The sequence below is a fragment of the Spea bombifrons genome, chromosome 1, assembly GCF_027358695.1.
Source record: "Spea bombifrons isolate aSpeBom1 chromosome 1, aSpeBom1.2.pri, whole genome shotgun sequence".
In the NCBI taxonomy this organism is placed as follows: Eukaryota; Metazoa; Chordata; class Amphibia; order Anura; family Pelobatidae; genus Spea; species Spea bombifrons.
In genome coordinates, this window is record NC_071087.1 from 134,607,195 (window position 1) to 134,630,454 (window position 23,260).

At 41.0% G+C, this 23,260-nt stretch overlaps 1 protein-coding gene across 1 annotated transcript in view; it reads right to left on the reverse strand.

Moving 5' to 3' along the window:
- Positions 1-3,631: 3,631 nt before the first annotated feature.
- APC (APC regulator of WNT signaling pathway) overlaps positions 3,632-23,260 on the reverse strand; it is a 41,346-nt gene continuing 21,717 nt past the window's right edge. The window contains exons 3-17 of the mRNA XM_053474299.1: positions 22,928-23,080; positions 22,096-22,180; positions 21,244-21,448; positions 20,911-21,019; positions 20,476-20,589; positions 20,107-20,199; positions 18,812-18,919; positions 17,763-17,861; positions 14,336-14,714; positions 14,111-14,206; positions 13,669-13,808; positions 13,322-13,399; positions 12,010-12,126; positions 10,707-10,921; positions 3,632-10,353 (exon numbers count right to left, since the gene is read on the reverse strand). Of these exons, the coding sequence (XP_053330274.1) occupies positions 3,849-10,353; positions 10,707-10,921; positions 12,010-12,126; positions 13,322-13,399; positions 13,669-13,808; positions 14,111-14,206; positions 14,336-14,714; positions 17,763-17,861; positions 18,812-18,919; positions 20,107-20,199; positions 20,476-20,589; positions 20,911-21,019; positions 21,244-21,448; positions 22,096-22,180; positions 22,928-23,062 (8,478 nt within the window). The 5' untranslated portion in view covers positions 23,063-23,080 and the 3' untranslated portion in view covers positions 3,632-3,848. The remainder of the gene's footprint in view (positions 10,354-10,706; positions 10,922-12,009; positions 12,127-13,321; positions 13,400-13,668; positions 13,809-14,110; positions 14,207-14,335; positions 14,715-17,762; positions 17,862-18,811; positions 18,920-20,106; positions 20,200-20,475; positions 20,590-20,910; positions 21,020-21,243; positions 21,449-22,095; positions 22,181-22,927; positions 23,081-23,260) is intronic.

Sequence of the window (23,260 nt, forward strand, 5' to 3'; positions counted from 1 at the left end):
CCTTCTCTCCTTTATTTCCTTTCTCTATTCACCCTCTTATCCATCATCCCACCTTTCCCCAATCTCTTATCTTTATTTCCCCCTATGTCTCCTCTTTGTCCCCTTCTCTATACTCCTCAGTAGCTCTTTACTTATCTGTGGTGCGAGTGCATACAGACCTCTGTCTCACTGCTTCATCTCTTCATTTGTCAGTAGTCGGTTTAAAGAAAACTGGTCCCATTTTTAAATATTGTTCTATTGTTGTACCAGCTCATTGACACCTGACTTTAGTGCTGTGTGTGTTTTTTTTTTTTATACCATTCACAAAAGGATATCTCACTAAAGCTGCCCATGAAAGAGATGTGAACGGGGCAGTTTAATGTGTCGGGTCAATCCGAGCCGGCTATCGTAGTCCCATTGCCTGTGGATTTAGACAGCTACTGCTCTAGCAACATCCAAGGCACCTGATCTTCATTTAAATCATTTTACTGAGCCTTCCATCTGCACCCAAATTTCTCCTCTCTGGAATTAACCTGGATCACAACACAAAAGGGAACTGTAGTCAAGCAGATTTTTGCATTTACGAGGAGAATTTGGGGAGGGGGGGCTTATGTAAATACAACAGCACGTGTTCTAAATTGGGTTTATTTATTATACAATCCTCAATAACGTGTAAGAGGGAATGAAGGTCTGCCCAGTGTCCCATGAGCATTAGCAATACATAACTGTACAATAAAAGACAGCCTTTATGGACTGCCAGAGATATATCACACTATAGTTTTTGTTAAGCTACATTTCATGCCAAAGAACAGGATGACCTAAGATTTGGGTTTTATTCACTAAACCTGGATTTTACAGTCAAGTTCAAATGTTTCAACCTCCCGTCGTCACTATTTATTTTGAAAGCTCAATCCAGATGAGGGCTTCCTTCAAAAAGCCTGAGTTGGCCCTCCATAATGTATAGTTGAATCAGTGAATTGACACTTAGGAAATGCCCATATTAACTATAGATTCCTCCCTGTTGGATAATCTCCTTTCTCTAGTGAATAAACCCTTGTTGGAGGAGGTTCTGAAAGACATCATGCTCCCATGTTCTACATGAGCCTTCTGCTGAGCTACCCTTGCATGTGGCGAGCAATTTCTCAAATTTTAAACACTAAAGTACAAAAGAAGTGTATTCACATTTTTTAAAAATAGTAATATATTCCTATTGGTTTGACTTATCCAGCAGTCATGTACAGTTGTATTAAAGTACATCCTCTTTGAATGATGCGGTTTTACGTATCAGGACATAATTATCTGTTTCTTAGCAGGTATAAAATCTGGAAAATAGACCCCCCAGATGAACAACAACCCATGACATATTATACCATGTCATGATTTAATAAAACAAGCCATAAATCAAGGTTCCCAGGTCCTGTGGCTGCAAAACAAGCCGCATGTGAGATTAAACCCATTCGTAAATTAAAATCAGAGATGAAAACCTGGTGTGTTATTAATATTCCATCTGTTCAGGATATTATTCATCTTCCAAACTTGTGTGTAACTGTCATTAAAAGACTGCCAACGTGTGTTCTGCTTGTTCTGGTTCTGCCCAAGTAGCCTTCTGCTCCTACCAACTGGATATACTGAATATAGCTCTTGTACCCGACATCATGTATTCCCAGATATTTGACCTTTGTTTATCAGCCATGAAATGATGCAATGGTAACACATTTGTCTAGAACTTGGATGGATAAACTGTTAGTTCTCAATCTATAAGCAAATCGCAATGCCTCCATATACCATACATTTTGATACTACCGTATTTCCCCATGTGTAAGACGCACCTTAATTTTGGGGCCCGAGATTTGAAAAATATGTATTGTAAAATTCGTACTCATCCTCATCACTTCCATCCATTAACTGCCCCTAAATTAACCCTAAAGGCCCCATTAACCCTAAACACCCCATCCACCATAACTGCCCCTAAATTAACCCCCACCTCCCCTAACTTTCAGCAGCCAATATTAATTTTATACTTCCTGTTAGATGAGTTGCTGTCTGAGCAGTGTGAATGCTTTAAGGAAGGGGGCGGGGACAATCAGCAGTGAGTAAGAAAGGGGCAGGGCCAATCGGCAGTGTGACTGCAGGGCGGTACTGGGAAGTACCGTAGTAACTGCAATCTACAACCACCGTACAAGACGCACCCAGTTTTCAGACCACACATTTTTCGAAAAAAGGTGCATCTTATACATGGGGAAATACCGTAAATACTTTGAGTATAAGCAATACAATACCTGCTGAGATTATATGGATCCCCTCACCTTTACATGCATTTTGAGTAAACAACCAGCAAACAGAAAACACACCACACACGGTATTGTATTTTTTTTTTTTTTTTTTAATTGTAAAACTCAATCATTTTATCCAGGCACAGATGAACTGCCTTGACAGAAAAAAACGTTTGTTATTAAATGTCCCAGACCGTCTAGCTGAATTGATAATTGTCCTCTAGTTCCAATTTAGTTTGTCATGGTGTGCAGTAACTGTAACCCAGGCACCTTCTTGATGCTCTCCGACTGCGGTGTTACAGGATCGCTGGAATTAAAAATTACAATAAACACGTAGGCTCTCTCAGATTGCTAACATCTCTTAAATTAAACGGACAAAATGTTATTGTTAACGCTTTCAGTAACTTTAATTAGGGTGTTAAACCAGCCAGCAAATAAAAATCGTTATTACCAAAGGTTTCTACAGCAAAGAAAGCTATATAATTGTACAAAGGATATTTTGTTTTAAAAGTGCTCTCCCAGCTAGGTCACAGGAAAATATTTCCCAATTTTTAAACACTACACTTTGTTTAAGTGGACAGCAAATAATCAGTTTAATTTTGCAAATAGAAAAAATATAAATAAATTAAAATCCGACTCTCCAGCCCCAGGTTTATCCCTCTAACAACCCCACAAAAAACAAAAAAAAAAATAAAAAGCATGCCATATTTAAAATTTTACAGTTCACAATAACACATGAATTTACATACAGTAATAATTTATTCAGAAATATTCATTTATGTTGGGTAGAGACAATGTCCCATTGATAAAAGAGCAGCCATCTCACCTCAAATACCAGAATATACAACATACAGCATATCTAACAAAAATAATCTAGCTACATCCTGACAGAACCCAATCCAGGTATGGAAACCTTGCACCGGCTACGATTGTTAACACGGACTTTCAATTTGTTGCAGAACACAAGGTAGCGGAAAGTGTTACAGAACGGCTCTAGCGCCTAAACACATCACAAGACCATATTAAGTAGGAAAATGAGTTGTTTCGCGTTCCGTAGAGAGGCGGATAAGTGTGAAGCAGGAGCCACATTGCTGTTCAAACAGTGCAATTGGCAACATAGCTAAAATGCATTCACACTCGACTGAAACGATTCATTTTCCGCATGAACAAAAAGTGTTTCCCTGATGTGTCTAGGTCAGTCTGTTTACGCAGAACAAAACTGCCCATATCACATTATATAAAAAATTAGTTGGAGCAGATTATTACCCAAACCCTCCCTCCACCCCCGGAAGTCCATTGTATAAAAAAAAATTAACAAAAAACCCCAAAAAAACAGCAGTATTGTTTGCAACAGAAGGTTACGCAGTCCTCTACAAATATTTTTGCTTCTTCAGAATGATCCAAACTATTGTGCCAGTGACTTACAGAAAATGACCAGTGAACTATGTTTTGTGAATTATGGCTTTCCAAAAAACCTTCACCAGGATCAAATTTACAGCCTTTAATATATTTATATATATATATGATTTGTGTGTTCAAACATCACGCATGACAGTTAAAATACATCTTAAGTTCATTTAAATTCATTGTCTGTCTTTAAACAGATGTCACTAGATAAGAGCCAGAATGTCTTTTGGGGCTCTGAGAACCACTAGAATCTGGGGATTCAGCTTTTGAGTCTTTTTTCTTAGTACCTGCACTGGATGGCGTGGGTATCTGCGATGGCCGGGACGTGACGTTATCTGCATTGCTCTTTCTGGGGCTCGGGTTATAATTAAACGGGGTGACCCGCGCCGCCACCGTTCCACTCGGCGAGCTGTGTTTGCTTGAGCTGTTTGAGCTGAAAGGCGTACGTTCTGGAACACAGCTTTCAGCCGTCTCTAGCTCTGCAGGCTTATTTATTACAGGCTTTGAGTCGCTTCCCTTTGCTTCCTGGCCTTCTGATTTAATAAATGATTTTTTTCTATTTTCAAGGATAGGCGTTTTCACATTCCCGGAATTGTGCCTTCCTTGGCAATCCTTTACAGATTCATCCTTCTCCCCCTTTTCCAAGATATTGTCAATGACTGGGGGATAATTTCCAGTAGGAGATCTTCCTGACCTAGGGTTGTTAATAGGACAGTCTTCGATTCTTACCCATACATCTTCTGTTTTGGACACAGCTGGTGCCATTTGATGTAATGTTTTGGATTCCACAGAACTGTTCGATTCAGCTATGGTATTTGAGGATCCGTTACTAGCGGTCTCCAAAATTTCACTCTCCTTTATTTTTCTCCAGGTTCCCTTTGAAGATGGTTGAGATTCTGTATTGGATTTGGGCCCTGAAACAGAGCAAAAGTGCTGTTTTTCATCTTCACTCTTTGCTTTCTCACTGGATTCTGAAGACGCAGACAATATTGATGAGGAGCTACCAGTTCTCCTCCAAGTACTTACGCGAGGGAGAGATGACGAATGCTTACTGTGCTCACGTTTCCAGGTACCCGACCTTGTCACAGGAAGCCGGGACGGTGACTCTGAATGGGACCGCGTTACGTCATTACGCTTCCTGACATCACCGTGTTCCGCGGGCGGATTCGAGCTGGGAGGCATTTTTCTCCAGCCTCCAGCTTGCAGCGAATGAGTTGATAAAGACATGTCAGGGAGGGAAGGGCTTAAAACTGGGGTCTGCGTCTGGGACCTTGTAGGGGAATCTGCTCTAGAGGAGGAAGACAAGGACTCGAATGATGCAGACTCTTCTAATTTCCTCCTCAGGGTTGGACTAGGTGCTTCCTTAATAAAAGTAGACTGGCGGACTAAGGCAGGTCTTTCTGATCTGTCAGATTCGCTTCCACTTGATTTTGTTGAAGACATTCTAGAGAGCTCTACTTTTTTGTTAGATCCTGTGTTGGAGCCATATTGATTTAAGCCCTTTGATGCCGACTCGCTTCTTGGGATACCACTGGGTGTTTTGGGCACAGCAGCTTGCTTGTTCATATTCTGCTGGGTTACCTGCCTTCCTGGGGATGTGTACGACATTTTACTTGAACCAGATGACTTTGTAGATGTTGTGCTCGGGGATGACGTCCTTGGCAGCTGAGAAAGTTTGTTTGGTGTGCTCATTCCATTTCTTCCAGGTGAAATAGAGTTCCGACCTGGAGATTGCAACGGTCTACTTAATGGTTGTTGTGATGGCCTTGAAGGTGTGGATTCTCTCGATACAGACCTAGAGGGCCCTTTGGAGCCTCCAGTTGTAGATGTCGGTCTGTTATTGTAGAATGGCTCGGTCCTTAAAGGTTTTGGCCCTCTAGGTGAACTAGCAGAATTCTGATTTTCAATGGGACTTTTTGAAGGTGTGTTTTTCAAAACAGGCCCCCTTTTTGATACTGGACTTGTGCTGGGGGAACTGGCTCTGACACCAGGAATATGGATCATTGTTCTACCACGAGAGATTGATGGTATGCTTGTTTGTAACGATTGCTTACACTGACTTGAAAAATCTGAGCTTGAGCGAGACTTTCCTGTGATCATACTTCTGTATACTTTTTTCCCACCTTTAATTGCTCTTGTTTCTTCCTCATTTTTCTTATTTTCCAATGCACTTCTCTCCCCTGGTTTTAATATTTTGGGACCTTTGCTACTGGTTACAGGTTTTTCTTCATTGTCTGGTGTAAGATGAAATGGAGATCCAAAAGAAATCCCTGATTTTAGTGAAAGTATCGAATCAGAGTCAGAAGATCCTTGACGGGATAACGGAACACCAGCAGCTGCTTGATGCAGACGACTAACAATCGAGTTGGCACCTTCTTGAATTGCTTTCCAGTCAAAGTTTTCAGAATCTGGAGAAAAGGCATTTTCAGAGTCTGAGGTTTGCAGATCTCTCAAGTCTAAAGACAGATCGGGCTCTTCGGCAAGTATACCACCTGTGTTATTTGAAAGACTCTTGTCCCTTTCACCCTTGCTTTTTGAAGGCTTTTTCGTCTTTGGCATTGCAGCATTTATACATTCCTGCAACAGATCATCCTCAGAATCGATGCTCAAAGAACTCAGAGAGCTGTTTCGAGAAAAACAAACGGGTGTATCTTCGACGTGGAATGACTTAGGCGCGTAACCGGACGTTTGAGGCCTACGCAACATCTGTGCATCAGAAGCTTCGGTTTCTTTTATACTTTTAATGTCTTTATTGTTGTTTTCTTGATCAATGTCACTTATTGAACTCAGGGAAGAATTCCGTGAGAAACAAACGGGCGTGTTTTCGATTGCAAAATTCTGCATCTTCTCATCTGTAGCGCCCCCTCTGTCTTGGGCCTCCTTACACGCAGGAGGAAACGCAGCTTGCTTTTGCAGAAGTGTATTTTGGCCAGGCTGTACGGTTGCATCGGTCTGGTTCGATACTAAACGTTCGTTATTCGTGTTCCTGGTATCTATATTCTTGTTTTCTTTTTCTTTTCGTAATTCTGCTTTTTCTTTGGAAAGGTCGGTATCGTCCTCATCGAAATCTAGAGAACTGAGAGAATCATTTCGTGAAAAACAGTAGGGTGTCCCTTCGATTGGTGTGTAATGATGGGGGGAATCAAATGCGAAGCTTCCTTTTACGTGTTCTTCGTTGTTAGGAACTTTATCATGCCCTGGTTGGTTTTTAATGCTTTGCTTCCTTGGATCACAAAAGGGCTTTTCGCTCCCGAGGCTCATCTTTGCGTCTGTGTTTTTCTTTGAACGTGTTTTATACTCGGCTGCTTGTAGCATAGGTTTCACGGGGGAGGTCGGCGTTTTCTTTTCACTCTCTTGCTGGCTTTTGTTGCTTGCAGACGGACCAGTAGCTGTGTGATGAATCTGATCCATTATCTTTTTGACTCTGTAAGGTTTGTGACTTTTCCCTTTAGGCAATGCTGAATTAATGCATTCGGCAAGAATATCACCTTCGTCCGTGTTATCTTTAGCCAAACCATGTTGCGAAGCATCTGGAATTTTACCTGCCTCCGGATCATCCGTGCTTCGACCCTCTGTGGGAATAGTGTCTCTCCTCTCCAAGTCTCTTGATGCTGCAACAGCATTTGGCTGGTTATTCTCCAGCTCATTAGGGGGGGATTCAATTGTAAGATCACTTAAAGATGTTGCTGTAGAGAAATTTATTGGCGTGCCCTCCACACAGTACACTCTAGGCATGTCGTCTGAATGTGTGAAGCTTACATGTTTCTGAGGGTGTAGTCTGTTTTGTGGGTGAAGGATTTTATAAACCGGCAGCTGACTAGGCTTCCTTGCCACCGGAGGAGCAGGTTTGGGAGCACTTGGTTGTGCAGGCTTCTTATTCTTCCTTGCCGATTTTGTAGGCATTGCAGATATTATACATTCTTCTAATATATCAATATCATCATCTGTATCATCCAGCATATCCTTTTCTGGCTCTGTGTTTTTTGCCTCCTTATTCTCGTGAGGGTCCACCGAGTCCCTGGACTTCTCAGACTCTGCCTCATTTCCGTGGTCATTTTCAAATACAGGAGGCATGATTTTCAGTTCTACATCTTTCTGAATGTACGGCTCATCCAAGCTTAGAGCGCTGAGACTAGAAGCACACGAGAATCCGTCTGGCGTGCTCTCTGTAGCAAAATGCAAAAAGCTATCAGTTTCTTGAAGCACCTGGACTCTCTGAACAGCCGCATGCACTTCTGTCTGTTTTGTGGCAGCTTCCCGGTCATCATTACCTGCTGCTTTAGGTTTATTTATCTCTCTTTTGGGCTGTACTGGTTGAGCTGGTGGTGGAGTCTTACTTCTGCTTGGTGGCATTGTTTGTCCAGGACTGTCTGGAAGGTCACTCGGACTGATAATACCACTAACCATACCACTGCATGGCTCACTCTGCACAGAGCTGGCTATTGAATGACTATCAAAACTATCTAATGAGCTTACAGATGTGCACCTGCTGAACATTAGAGGTGTTTCCTGGAGGTAATGCTCTGGAGGACTCTTAGGGGTTTGCGCCCCACTTTTTGATGGCGACTTAGCACCTGAAGGAAGCTCAGCAGATTTTTGCTTGGATGAATCAGAAGGAGATAAATTAGAAGAATGTTGTCTACTAGTCTTGGTTCGTACAGGATGCGTAGTTGGCCTTGTTTCGTTGGATAGACTTTCTTTTGATGCAGTGCCCCTGCTGTCCTTTATTGCGGATATCTGAAGAGAGTTGTTAGAATCTGCACCCTGTTGACCTCTTTCACGTCCTTCCATTTCACCTTCAGCAGATGACAACGATGACAAAGAGCTGCATCGTGAAAAGCATATCGGGGTATCTTCAACACAATATGTCTGCATGGTTTCTTGGTTAATAGAAGGGGGCTTACTTGAGGTTTGTTTTTGTCTAGTCTGCCCGCTCCTGTTTTGAGCAGAGCTAGGATGAAGCTCATTCTGTCTGTTTGTGTTTGGTGAAGGGGTAGGGGTATTGCTGCTAGAAGATGAATGGTCTTTTTTAAGGCGTGTTTTGGAGGCAGATTTTGAAAAAGAAAATGAAGGTTTCTGCTTGGTTGGTGCAACCTCCGGAGGGTACTTTCGGCTGTAATCTATTGGCTGCTCCACATGGTGTTCCTCCTGGTTGTAGGCTGCAATGTTGAAATCGGCTTGTCTCTTGTCTTCCTCTTCGTGTTGTTCCTCCTCAGAGTATCTCTCGCTAAAATTAGTAGTTTTATCATCATTGTAGTCCTCGACCTGACAAAGGTGTTTGTTAGGTTTCTGATTAATTCCAAGATTGGAGCTCGCTCTGGGCTGGTCTCCTTGATTATTTGCCCTCCTTGATCTGTATGGTGATGTGTTTTCTGGTGGTGCGAAATGGGATGAGAATTTCTTTTGCTTCTCCTCCTTGTTCTCACTAAATCGTGGAAACTGTGTTTGAGGATTTCTAGACTGTCTCTGCTCATTTTGCTTTATCTCACTCTCAATTACATGTTTAGGTCTAGCCCATCTCTCATTCTGCGTTGGGCTCTGCCTGCCTGAATTCAGCTGTTCATCGGAATATTTTAGACTATAATTTATTGGAGTGTCGAGTTCAGTATCATTGTCGTCCATGTGATTAGCACTGTGTATTTTGTGTGCTAGGCCTGCGGGATACTGTCCATAATGGCACACTTTACCATCATCCTCTTCGGAATAGGCCTCCGCTGATGGTTTTACCTGTCCGCGTTTTCCATAGCCGTCGGTGCTACTAACGCTGTTCAGACTGTCGTTTGAAGCCATCTTGCATTCCATTTTCATATAGGATACTGGACACCCTCTGCTGGAATTATCGCCTTTACTGAAACTATAAGATGAATGAGGGTGGTTTGCAGAACTAATCTGCGGAGCAGTTCTTTCATCTGAAATACAGTGCATATCCGGCACTGAACCAGATTTTTTGTCTTCTTGGGAAAGCTGCATGTTTGAAACCTCATCCATAACTTTAGCAATCTGGGCAGTGGTAGTTAATTGTAATCCAATACGTTTTGAGGAGTTTCCAGTATTGTCAGTCGTACAGTGGTAATTGTTTAGCCCTGCTGTCCTTTCTCTGTCTTTATCAGCCCTGTTGGCGTCTGCAGTTGATCTATTTGGCGAGGATCCTGGTAACACGGTAGCATTTAAGTATGGGGAAAGTACGGTTAAATTGCTGGGGCTGTAATTGTCTGTACGGCAAACCGATTCATCATGCCTACTGGAGTCCAGAACATAGTCATTGTACAAACTCTGTTTATGTCTTGGTTTACTGCGGTGAGATGTTTTGGGGCTTAAGTTATCAATGTTGTCAAAAGTCTCAGACAAATGTTGTGCATCCAGCTCGGCTTCTAATGCTTTCTGCTTCCGAACATGAAGCGATGGGACACTTGAGCCAGGGGACATAATATTGGCATCTTTATACTTGGCTGGTCTGTTAGCCATTAAATTCCTCAAAGCAGCAGCACTTCCCATGGCGATCATTTTGTGTTTTGAATGGATGAGGTTCTTGAGCATACTGACAGCACCCATATCCCACAGGGACTCTTGGTCTTTGGCGTTCCGCGCCGACAGATTCCACAAGGTCCCGCAGGCGTTGCTAACTATGGTTAAGCTGTGTGATTTCAAGTGCTGTAACAAGGTCTGCAAGCAGTTGTTCTCTCTCAATATTTCCCTGTAATGAGAAACGGAATAAAATAAATACATCGCTAGATTAAAATGAAACTCATTTTTCGCAAGGAAATAGCACTATAAAATGTGAAATTATAAATCTAATTCAGATGACAGGACATTTTACTAACAATCCTTTCAATGAATTTGGAGAAGTCTTTTCAATTATATTTAAACAAGCTGAGAGTAGCATGAAATGTAAGAGGCGTGCTTAGGAGTTCTTATGTTGCACTAAAAAATAGTTTTTCGTAGTCAAAGTAATGAAACAAAGCATAAAGATTGTCATATACTATGTATTTAAAAGAAACTTGTACAAAAAAAATAAAAATGACTGCTCACATATTGTTATAAACAAACCTGTGGTCCTCATTAGTTGCAATTAAACTGGACACATTGCGCAGGATTCCACCCCCGCTCTCTATGATTGCCAATGTATTGGTCTGACTTCGATAGGTTAAAGTGGCGACCAGGAAAGCCAAGGCCCCGTCCACAGAACATATATCTGCTTTGTTCTCTGTGCAGTGCGCAGATAAATTCCACAAGGCACTTAACACGCTCTTCAATGTGGACTCCTAGAAGGATGAGAAGAAAATACAAGGAATTATCAATACGATAAATCAGAATGTAAGATTTCAAGCAATTGTTTTGACGTTTCTATTAAACGCACTTGTCACGTAGCGAGTTATGTATGAAATACAGCAGGAGCAGAAACAGGGGAAGCAAAATGTATGAGAACGGACTATAAAAACAGTGTGTTATTTGTCAAAGATCTGTGAACTCAATGGCTCTAGCTCTCACCATAACATGTGGGCCGCATGCTACTTCTGTAGGGTTTTGAACCACAAAAACCGACAAAATTAAATGCCTGCATCCTAAGTGGCGGTTATTTCACTTGGAAAACCTTTACACCAGGGGTGTCCAAGTTTGTTCTGTGATAATGTAAAATTAAGAAAAATCACTTGTGATTGTTTAGGCCACTGACATTGATCGGTAAGATCGTTTAATAAACATTGACCTAAAATGCCACTAACAATTGATGAGGTTGCAATTATTATGTATTAAAAAATAAAAAGGTTTGGGTTTTTTCTATTCATAATGTGTGTATTTTCTTTACTGTGGATGACCTCGCTCTGTGAAAGCTGCCACTTACGGGAGGGGGACATCAAGTGACTGTCAATGTTGAGATCGCTTTTATTGATCATCTGCAGCAGTCTAAACTGCAGAGTCTAACAGCAGCAATCGGCCAGGAAGCACCATTGGCTTCAAAGTGATTCCTGCTTTACTCTTCCAATGCTGGTGCTCCATGTGAATGCAGCATGGACTGTGATTTGGTTCCCACAAGCTTTTAGGGACTGAAGGCACAAACATTAACCCATAAAATGCCAGACGCCATTGAAGGGGTTAAAACTGCACGATCTCTCCCTTGGATAGAGTTTGCCTTGAATCCCAATGTTCAAGACAACATAAATCCATATTCTGATCTACAAAAAAATGCCCATGCATTCAAACTCCTGTTTAAACATTAGGTGTGGTTTTACATTGCCTCCATCCAGGTTGCCACAATTAGCTACACCAAAAGAAGGAGTAGAAGGTAAAAATGACATAAGTACTGTGAACTATGAAATGTAAATACGGGGGCAGTGTATGAATGGACACTTGCCTTTTTGACTTCCAGGGCACACTCCATTAGGGCCTTCACACTACCAACTTCACGCAATGTTTTTTTGCTATTCACATCTGCTCGCCAGGATAAATTTCTAAGGACACTTGCAATTACCTACGGAGCAATAATAAAAAAAAAGTGCAACGTTGTTACATGTTACATTATTTAATGGATAAACTTCACAGAGGAATCAGTAGACCTATATGATCACCATTAGCGCAAGCCAGAATGTCAGGGAAAGCTAAGTGGCCACAAGCATAAAAAATCCAATTGGCGAATTAATGTAAAGACACAATCATAGACTATTTTGCTAAATCATCTAAAAAAAGATGCTAAATCATCAGGGGGGGTGAAATCACACAGAAGGTGGTCTTGTGTAATACTCTCCCCTAAAACACTGGTAGGATCAGAGACCAGAAGGATGGGAAAAACCTATAAAAAATTTGAGGCAATCAGGAAAAGCAAAACACAATACAGTCTACACCAGGAAGGAGAGAGAAGGAAAAACACATCAAATCGCTGAAAAAAGAGGCTGCTGAAAACTGTTTCACCAGGGAGAAAATCAGGCTGTTACAGAAACTGCTGTGGCCCTCTGTGTCAGCCTAGATAATAGCAGATTTCTGCAGGGAAGAGAATTCAGAGTGGCTTATAGCAGTGAAAACTGCAATTTCTCTACAGCCGACGAGGTCTCCAGTACAGACCCCTTATCGTGTGGACTGTAGCATGCTGCGATGTAAAATAGGCTCTACTAGTGGGCCAAGAACCAGGAGAAATGTCCCATGGAGAATGGTTAAGATCCTCAAAAGTATCCCAGGAGTACTGGCGTTGCACAGTAGATGGCGCCATTGAGGGGGGAAAAATTAACAGGGACACAGAATAGCATTTTTTGAAAATAAAAACCTAATTCTAGCCAAGTCAATAAATATAAAAAAAAGAAATCAAGACCTGTGAAGGACTGGTAGATTCAATAACACTCTCATAACTGGGGTACAGAGAATATTAACATTAAAAGATTTACTTATCTCGTTTGGCACCAGTCAGACAACAAAACGGTTCAGAAGGTAGAGTGCAATAGTGTAATAATCCTATGTAACTTTACAGGAGAGTAATAATGCTATACTGTTCTGCTTGAAGTCACAGTACCCAAGCCGCTTCAGAGATGGATTAATAGCAAACATCTAAAAAGCCCTGTACAAAGTGATTGAAGTCAGTGTTTTAAATTCTTTCAACCTACTGCTTTAATAACAGTGGACTACATATAATGTGTACCTTAAAGAGATTGAACATACCATCTTGGCAAACACATTACCTGTTGCAAGTCTTCGCTTTCAGATTTGAGCTGAGCTACTAGGGCTCGCATGCAGCTTTTCATGGAACATAATGTGGCCTGCATAACAAGAAACAAATGCCCCAGATCATGTTAGTTTAATGGAACATAGCACATTATTCCATGATCCTAAATCAGTACACTAAGGATGCATTCACATGAGATGCTACAGGTTTATTAACCCCCTAAAAAGGACCAATGATGGCATCTGACTGCGTAACAATTTACACCAACATGCTTATAAATCAGGAGCAGTCCTGCCCAAGCCAAACAACGGGTAAAGCCCTTAATATGGCTTTTAACGCTATTAAAAAGTAAACAACGACTACCTTGTTTGCCACATCACCGAAAGTCAAGTTTGTCAAAGCCATTCCAGCATAACGTCGTATAGTAATGCTATAGTGGTCATTAACCAGTCCATAGATCTCACAATCTACTTGTAAAATCTCAGCAATAGCCTGCAATCCACCTGTTGATAAGAAAAAGAAGCAAAATTTGCGAGAACTACGAAAGGAATATTCAAAACTAAGAAATCTAAAACTTTAGATTAAGATGTTTTGGACACAAATAAAATTCATGACAATCCCCTCTATGCATTCGCTCTCAGTCATTTACATTGCAGTGATGCTAGCGTGCAGAACCCTTCCATGGGGTCTAAAGACCCCCTGTGCGCATGCACAGAAAGCTTTCATCGTTTCATGTATTAACATAGCCTAAAAAACTGACTGTTTTTAACTAAAATCAGAGCACTTTATTATTCACATTTCTTACCAAGTTCATTCATCGCATGCCTATGTTCTTCATCGAAAGAAAGCTTCATTAGAACACACACTGCAGGGCAGATCTGATGTTCCACAGGTGAAGGCACTAACACAGGACATAAAAATGAGACTTTTTACAACAATGATAAGGATGCATAATGTTAAATGGTATGTCAATTACAATTCTGGGTTGCAATAGGGTTCAACAAGCACCAAAACTTTTAGTTCTACATACTTGGATTTTTGTCTCTGTCCATTCCTTGTTCATGCGCTTCCTGCCATTCCCAACACGTTTCGCAGTAGGCGCGGATCTGTTCCAGAAGGTGTAAGACACGGATCTCCCTCCTCCCTCGTTTATCATCAGGCTGGGAGTGAATGATGTTGTGAAGTGCGGCACTAGCTCTCGCACGGGCCTCCTTACTACCTCTGGAGTTACCCAGAAGCACCGAGTCTTTATCATTGCCATGCAGGAGCTGGATGAGAAGAGGCAAGCACCCCGACTGACGCATGGCAATGCAACTATCTTGGGAACTAGACATGGCTAGCAGGGTACGAGACATATCATCCTTGTCATGTGTACCGAGCATGGACAGGAGTGAATATACCATTTCCACCTGTTATAATAAACAAATACAAAAGAGAACCATAAGCCAAAAACATGACAGGCCACAAGTCCATATTTTGTCAATTTCTCTAGTTTAAAGACAAGCAAGGCAACTAAGAGGGGCCTTGTTTGGTCTCTTGTTTTTGATAGGTCCTTTACACCAAGTATTGAAATACCCCTTATCAATTCTCTTCTCAAAAACAATGTTTACAAACCCATGGCTCTGCCTTCTCTTAGCTTATGGGACGCTAGCTGATCAGCAGAATATCACGTCTCTAACACGGGAGTATCCTGGCATGTTTCAATCCCAAGGCCTATGAAAAATTAGACTCCGTATGCCAAATAGGTGCATTATAGCCGCACGCTCCTTTAACCCCTTCGAGACAAAGGCTGATTTTACTTTTTGTACCCTTTGTGACAATGGCCTTTTTAACATTTCTGCGCTGCTTGTGTTTAGCTGTAATTTTCTTCTTTCCCGTTTACTGAACCCACACACATTAGATATTGTTTTTTTCAGGACAAGAAGGGCTTTCTTTAGATGACATTGTTTTGATTGTATCATATTATTTACTATTAAAAAATTATAAAATATGGTGAAAAATTTAGAAAAAAAATGACTGTTTCTAACTTTTAGTTGAAAAATCTTTTACTCATCTATAAAAGGTAATGAAAAAACCTGCTAAATAGATTCTACTATTTGTCCTGAGTTTAGAAATACCCAATGTTTTTATGTTTTTTTGCTTTTTTCTACCCATTATGGGGCAATAAGTACAGGTAGCGTTTTGCTATTTCAAAGCCATTTTTTCCAATTCTGGTAATTCTTCCCCCCTTGTGCCATTTCGGGTATCTTTGAACCCGGCCAATGCAATTTACCCCATCAAGTCATATATTTTTGAAAACTAGACAGCCCAGGGTATTCCAAATGCTAGTATTTTAACTCTTTCCATGCACCATATCTACCACCAGTCTTTGTCAAACTTTATGGTAGTCATTTTTTTGCATTTGTTTTGTCATACACATTTTACTTCAGGTATGAATTAAAATGTTCTCGTTTATGTCACTATCACAAAACACCCCAATATGTGTTCAGCAACATCTCCTGAGCACAGCGATACCCCACATGAATGATTTTGCCTGGCTGTTTGGGGGCAAAAGGGCCACATTTGGGGCATGCGCTTTTTTCAATGTTGAACTTTGGCATTTGGGGATCCACTGCCCATGCCCTATTTGGTACATCTTTGAGCCGGGCCATTTCAGTGTGCCCAATAAACCCATATATTTTTGAAAACTAGACACCCCAGGGTATTTCAAATGCTAGTATTTTAACTCTTTCCATGCACCATATCTACCACCAGTCTTTGTCAAACTTTGTGGTAGTCATTTGTTTGCATTTGGTTTTCCACACACATTTTAATTCAGGTATGAATTAAAATGTTCTCGTTTATGTCACTATCACAAAACACCCCAATATGTGTTCAGCAACATCTCCTGAGCGGAGTGATACCCCACATGAATGATTTTGCCTGGCTGTTTTGGGGCAAAAGGGCCACATTTGGGGCATGCGCTTTTTTCAATGTTGAACTTTGGCATTTGGATCCACTGCCCATGCCCTATTTGGTACATCTTTGAGCCAGGCCATTTCAGTGTGCCCAACAAAACCATATATTTTTCAAAACTAGACACCACAGGGTATTTTAAATGCTGGTATTTTAACTCTTTGCATGCACACATTTTACCACCAGCATTTTTTCAAAGTTTGCAGTAGTATTTTTGTGTGTATTTTTCCCCCACACACCTACTTTATGTATGAATTTACAGCTCCTGGTATATGCCGCTGTCACACGACACCCCATAATGTGTTCAGCAACATCTCCTGAGTGCAGTGATACCCCACATGCATGGGTGTGTCATTTTTTGGGGGAACTAAAAGGCCACATTTGGTACGTGTGCATTTTTCTAATTGGAAATTAGATGTGTGGCCATCCTTCCCCCCGTGTTAATTGGGACGTTGTTGAACCTGGCCCATTCAATTTACCCCATCAAATCATACATTTTTTAAAAGTAGACACCCCACGGGCATTTAATATGCCAGTATTTTAACTCTTTCCATGCGAGAATTGTTTTAAGCTAATATGCTAACTTTAGGACTTGCTCACAAAAATATATTTTTTATATATATATATTTTTATTTTTTTAAAAAAAAATTTTAACATTTTTTTTCAACTTGGAGGTTCCCCTGATAGTGACATCAGTGGGAAATGATTTTTACATTTTACTGTTTTTTTTACTATTTTTTTCTAATTATTATTAATTTTATTTTATTTTTTAATTTATTTTTACTAATCACACTGTGATTAGAAAGCTGGGCTCCATTGACTTGCATGGTGAATGCAGTACCTGTATTCAACCTGCAAGTGGAGCCAAAGTTCTCTAGATGGTCTGGACCATCTAGCTAAATTTTAAAATTTGTTGGTTCCTGTTACAGGACGGCGGCCATCTTCCTTGATGGCGAAGATTGCCGGTAGCTGCGGCTGTGACCGCTCTCCGGAGCGGTCACAGCCCATCAAAAGGTTAGTGTTTGGTGTCGCTGGATGCCTCCTGATCGAGGCATTCCAGCGACACCATTTAAGTTTAGGAGGCGATCGTCGATCGCCTCCTAAACGCTTTTAAAACGGGCGTCCGCCGCCATACAAAGTATGGCGGATGTTGACGCCCCGTGGAGGGGCCAGAGATGGCCCCTTCGTGCCGATCGCGGCGTTGCTGAATGCCTCGAGGTCGAGGCATTCAGCAACGCTTTTTGGGTGCAGAAAGCGATAGTAGATCGCTTTCTGCACCCGTTTAAAGACGTGCCGGTCCTGGCACGTCAATTGTCGTAAAGCACATGCTTTTCCGTGCCGTGCCAGGACCGGCAATTGTCATTAAGGGGTTAAAAGCTTTACATGTACTACTTCAGCTAAATATGAGAAATTGTGTGATCTATAATCTTTACAGTACCAACTTGTGCACGTCATCAATAACATTGCAACTTATCCGCAGACGTATTGCGTTTTTAGCATACCTTCGTGCCCAGGTGACTTGTCAGCTTTCGTGGAACAGAGTAGGAACTGTTGGCGCTCATAACAGTAGCCGCTTCATGGTCCACTCTAGTGGCTGAACCCTGCATTTAAAACAAAGAACAAGCATAATAAATTTAAAGGAGATGAATAAAATGAGAGCAGAAAGAACAAAGGACCTACTATAACTTTCTTCTCAAACACACGCTGTTACATTAGCTGACAAATCAAAATATTTGCTCTACTACAAGATAGTAGGTAGCATTTCTTTCCATATGCTACAATAAATACTTCATAACATACTAAGGCTGGGTACTCGTCCAGTCCACAGCGGTACTCCAGTAAAGGAAGCATACTATATACACACCAAACGGGCAACATTAAATATTCAGTGCTCGAGAACACACAAACATATGGGTCCAGTCTCATGGGTGACAAAGGATTACAGTCTGGGCCATTAAGTCATCCTCTGATTAACCTTCTTCAACGCTCAGTAGTCAGAAACCAAGATACTCCCAGATGTCCCATGAAAGGCAGGGGACCTGCCAAGGCCATCTGGCTACAAAAATATAAAAAACAAAAGCCACGAATATCTGCTCCCCAGAAACAAGACAAACCAGGGTAACAGAAATAAATTCTCGCATTGAAGGGAACGCTTTTCTACGACCTAAACTAGTAAACTTTCACTTTACGAAAGAGCTCTGTAAAAAGCGAAATCATTGTATAAACTACGCTTTAAGGATAATTATAAAATCAATAGCGCGTAGCCAAACCTTTCTACCTCCCTTCAAATTTGTATGTCAAAATGTATTACGCCAGCATAAAACTGTAGCTCCACTTCTGCCTTAATGCTCCATTTAGGGCACTCAAAAAGTACTATAAAGTTCCATACTTCATTTCTAGCTCTTCTTTTAAAACAATTATGTTATAATTCTAAATAGTTTATATATCCTTATAAAAATTTCAGAATTTTCCTTTACAAATCAAACTAATGAGATCATTCAGAACAAAAAAAAAAAACACACAAAAAGTAGCATCATCAATCTTCTTTTACCTGTGCGCTCCCAGCAGCGATACTCGGGGTAGTCTCGGAAGCGCTCTGTCCATCTAGGTGCTTCTCGGCACTCGCACATCCAGCATCATGCTTGCTTTGTGGAATCCTCTGTTACGAGTAGAAAGGGGTCACATTGAAAAACAAGACAAAGTACGCGTCAGCATAAAGATGAGATTGCAGGATGCGAATCCTTCAGTTCACCTTGTTCTAGAAATCCCAGAGTGAGCGGTATAATATTCTACAAGCATAGCCAAAACGAGCAGCCCAGACCGTGTGGCTGGAGCAGGAGGAGTGAGAAGCAGAACGTGTGTCGGCTGGGGATTAAAGCCCTGGAAGACAAAGGCTGTGCTGAAGAGACACGAGCCATCCTCCAGCAGCTGGGCTCCACAAACAAGCAATGGGATATCGAGCTAGCAGCATCATATGACATCCTTGAATGACCTAACATAATTAATAATGGCATTGGAAATTAACCATCATGCCTTATGTAATCCTGTAAGGGATCATTAGTGACCATGCTTTCATTGTCTTTAGTCAAAAACATAAACACCCCCCCATCACCAGAAAAACCCACAATTGATATCAGTACATGAATGAAATAAATTACGTCCAGAATAATATTGTAAAGGTGTAATTATTGTTTTACTCAACATAATTCCACTACGAGCAAATCAGGCGCATGTACTATATTCACAAGAGCATTTGTAAAAATATTATAGGATTAATTAGGATTAAGTAATGAAATAGAACTAAAGTAGCCCCAAATTTCATACTAAGAAGAAAAAAACTGGCCATTTGGCGCTGCAAAGCATTCTGCCGTTTGAGATCTCGGGAGTAGGATGTGTCTTCCCACAGGCAGCTTGATTTGTTACAGGCTTTAATAAAGCATTCATTAGAGATCTTAATTTAGAAACACAATTAGCATCATTTGAAATGTCGACGGCATTAAGCGGATGTAACCAAAACATAAATGGTAGTGTGCAGGAAGACGGATGACGTAGATTTGTTATTTTTGAACACTTGATCCTGACATTCCAAGCCTTTATTTCTATTTGGCTAATCGTAGCATATCATTTTGCTCAAAATACACTTATCCTTCAGGTTCGTAATTAGCAAGACTTTCTCCTTGAACCCATGGTAACATAGAAAAATCATGTTATGGTCATTTGAAAATGACCACAAATATTCTGAAATGCAGTTTTTGCAGTAGGCTAATTCTCCATTCAGTGTGACGGACACCATGGCAGTAGGATCTTCATCAGTGAAGAAAGAAAAAAAAAAAATCACGACCGCACTAGACTTGCCTCTACTTCCACAGCTGGAGACTGCAGCAGCTGACGTATCCGAACAATATCTTTTTCGATTTGCTGAATCTTAGCAACTCGTGCCTGAAAAAAGAAAAAAAAAGTTGGTAAAGGTAAAATCAAAGACAAAGCAAATAATGCTTCAAACAAGAGTACCTCTGCAAGCTGGGTAAACGGACGCCTACATGGCTAACAACTTTAAATTTGAGTTGCTCTGTACATTACTGCTGGAAACTCGAACGCATGGCGGAAAATGTCTCCCCTGCAGTCTGCCAAAGGCAATCCTGGAGCCTGTTAGGGGTGAACGCGCCAAAGGGGATAAAACGCAACCCCCGTTATTTTCAAAGCACTATTCTATACCTGTGCTCGCTTCTCCATGTCCTGACAGGTCCCTAGTTGTTCATCCATCGCGGCTCTGATTTGCCTGGCCTCAAACTCCAACTGTCTTCTAGTCATGTCAGTCTGAAGTGAAAACTAAAACATAAAAAGGGGGAAATGACTCGTAGGCCAGGCCTAGGCAATGATATCTTTAACAAGGAACGACACATAGGAACAACGAGGTAATGGCCTTCAGTATTTCATGACAATACAGAGTGGATGAAAGAATTACAGGACATTCACATGTGCAGAAGAGTGGAAACAGTAAGCCAGGATGGTGAAAATGATTAGCCCGAACATGGAATGAGAGCATATCTCAAGGTAACAGTTACAATGGTTACCCCGACCCAGGCGGCATCAGAGAAGCGAGAACTCTCGTGCGCACACCTCGGGTTAAGCAAAGCAGCTGACACTCACACTTTCCGTAAGAGGTAGGCTATCGATTCTCTTAGTCAGGTTCTGCAGCTGGGCATAGTACCAGTCCTTCTCCTTCTCTTCCTTTTCCAGCTCAGCGAGAAGTAATGCTCTAAAACGAGAGGAGTACATAAATATGTAATGACAAACTTAAAATACCTTTACAATTATGGCCAGTGAATATTGATCTTTATTAAATAACCCCCCCTCGCCCCGATTTACATTCACCTCTGCACCAGTTTTTACACAAGACCATATAAAACACCAGCGCTGGTTTTAAAGTTATACAGCGTATTATAGAGGGTATGCTTTATATTTTGCAGTGCGGTAATATACCTTTCCTTCTCTAGTTCTTCCATATAACCAGCACCTTCCTTGTTCCCATTCATGAAGCCTCTTCTTGGAAAGGAACCCATAGGGACTGGGCTGCATTCTCCTGAATTTCCGGAGAGCGAGCCATCCCCACTCCCATACGAGCGCAGCGATGGCATCTTTGACCTTATCTTAACACCAGAGGAATTGCCGCCATCTAAATTTAATTCTGTAAAACCAGAGGGAGAGCATAAGAAAAATATTAAGGTTTACATACAGATCAAAATATTTGAAACCGCTATAATTAATCCCAGACAGATTTTTTCAGAATATATATATATATATTTTTTTTTTTTCATAAATCTGCATAATATACAGAGACCTTTTTTAACCATAGATTGATAATGAAAAGTTAATAGATTTAAATTGATTCAACAAATTTTTCTTTCAGGTAAGGATAGGCAGAATTGTGTAATCCATGCACAGTGTTTAGCAGGCTCTCTTAACCTGCAGTATGTGAATCACACAAGATCGTAGAGATGGTTTGTGATTTCTGACACATTATATGGGTAGGAAAAAGATGTTAGGGGTGCTTCATAATAAAAAGTTAAGAAACCCTGCCATCAAGCAATCTAATATATACATAATTCTAATACTGCAAATACCAAAGCCTTATAAAACGGGTTTCCCGAAGTAACTGCGTAATCAAAAGTCTCAAATGCATAAAAAATGAATCATGACCTGAGCATATTTTAGGTTTTCTCATGGAATGAGAGGATCACTGTACGCTGAGACGCACTGGATTAAGTAATGCATTTGCATGAACTAAATTTAGTTGCTAATGTTTTTGAAGCATTTTATATGGTTTAAGGTTACCTTTAAGCCGTTCCAGCAGGTCAATCTGGCTGGAGGAAGACATGGTTTCATCCTCAATGCTTCCTTGCAACTGTTTGAGTACCTCCTGCAATAGTGAATAAACACAATAAGCACCCCAATAACGCCTGTACCGTACATACAGCATCAGCCAAGCTACGAGCAGCTCTTAACGACAGATGCAACGACAAAGGGAGGACATCCGGCGGTCAGGACTGTCTGTGGAGGACTAGTACAAAGCCATGGGGTATTTTACCCAAGTACTGATATCAAGAGAAATGAATTAAAAACACCAGCCCCCACCGAACACACCAGCTCCTTCATAAACATTTTAAGCATTGGTCCTCAATGAAACTCATTCTTTAGAATGCAGAGGAATTTGGTAAATTACTTTAATTATTTCTCCTAAGAACTTCAATAAAATTAAAGACAAATATAGGTAAATTTATGCCAGAAACCTCTTGCTCCCACGTAATCTGCTCCAATATCAGCTAAACCATCCAAATACTACAGCTCTGCATGCCCCAACATATCATAAATATGCTAATGCAGCTTAATGCATCTCCTCGATCCAAAGCCCCCCTACACCCCACTATCGCGGACACAGACTACGCTCCTCCCTTCCCTCCATGAGCACGTGTATAAATAGATGCTATGGCAAAATATGACTTTTGGGATAATTCTTCAATGAATGGACGATGAATGTGGGCTGTAAAGGAATGAAATCTGCTACAACGGGTGGCCATTTTTATATTGATCAGCGGGCAAAAAATAAACAACCTCTGTTGCAATGCCACAGGAACATAACGGTAGCAAGTATACACCCAGAACATACTTTCATGCTTGATGCCTCAGACTCCAGTTTTGTAAGATGATTTGAGTTGTCCTCGAGTTCTTGCCGAAGGCTTGTGTTCTCCATTTTAAGCGCCTCCACTTGCTCTAACAGCTGGTCGTATGAAGCTGAAGACATTCTGGGTGACTCCTTACGCTGCAATCAAATCAGATACATTAAATACACTCAGAAATATCATAGTACTTACTCACAGGTGGAGACCTAAGTAAGAGTGAATATATTATCTAGTTAAGGTGCAGACTACGACCGGCTTTCTAGTCTAAGTGAAGTAAAACATTATAATAAATGCTTCGGTACCAAAAATCCTATTAGAGC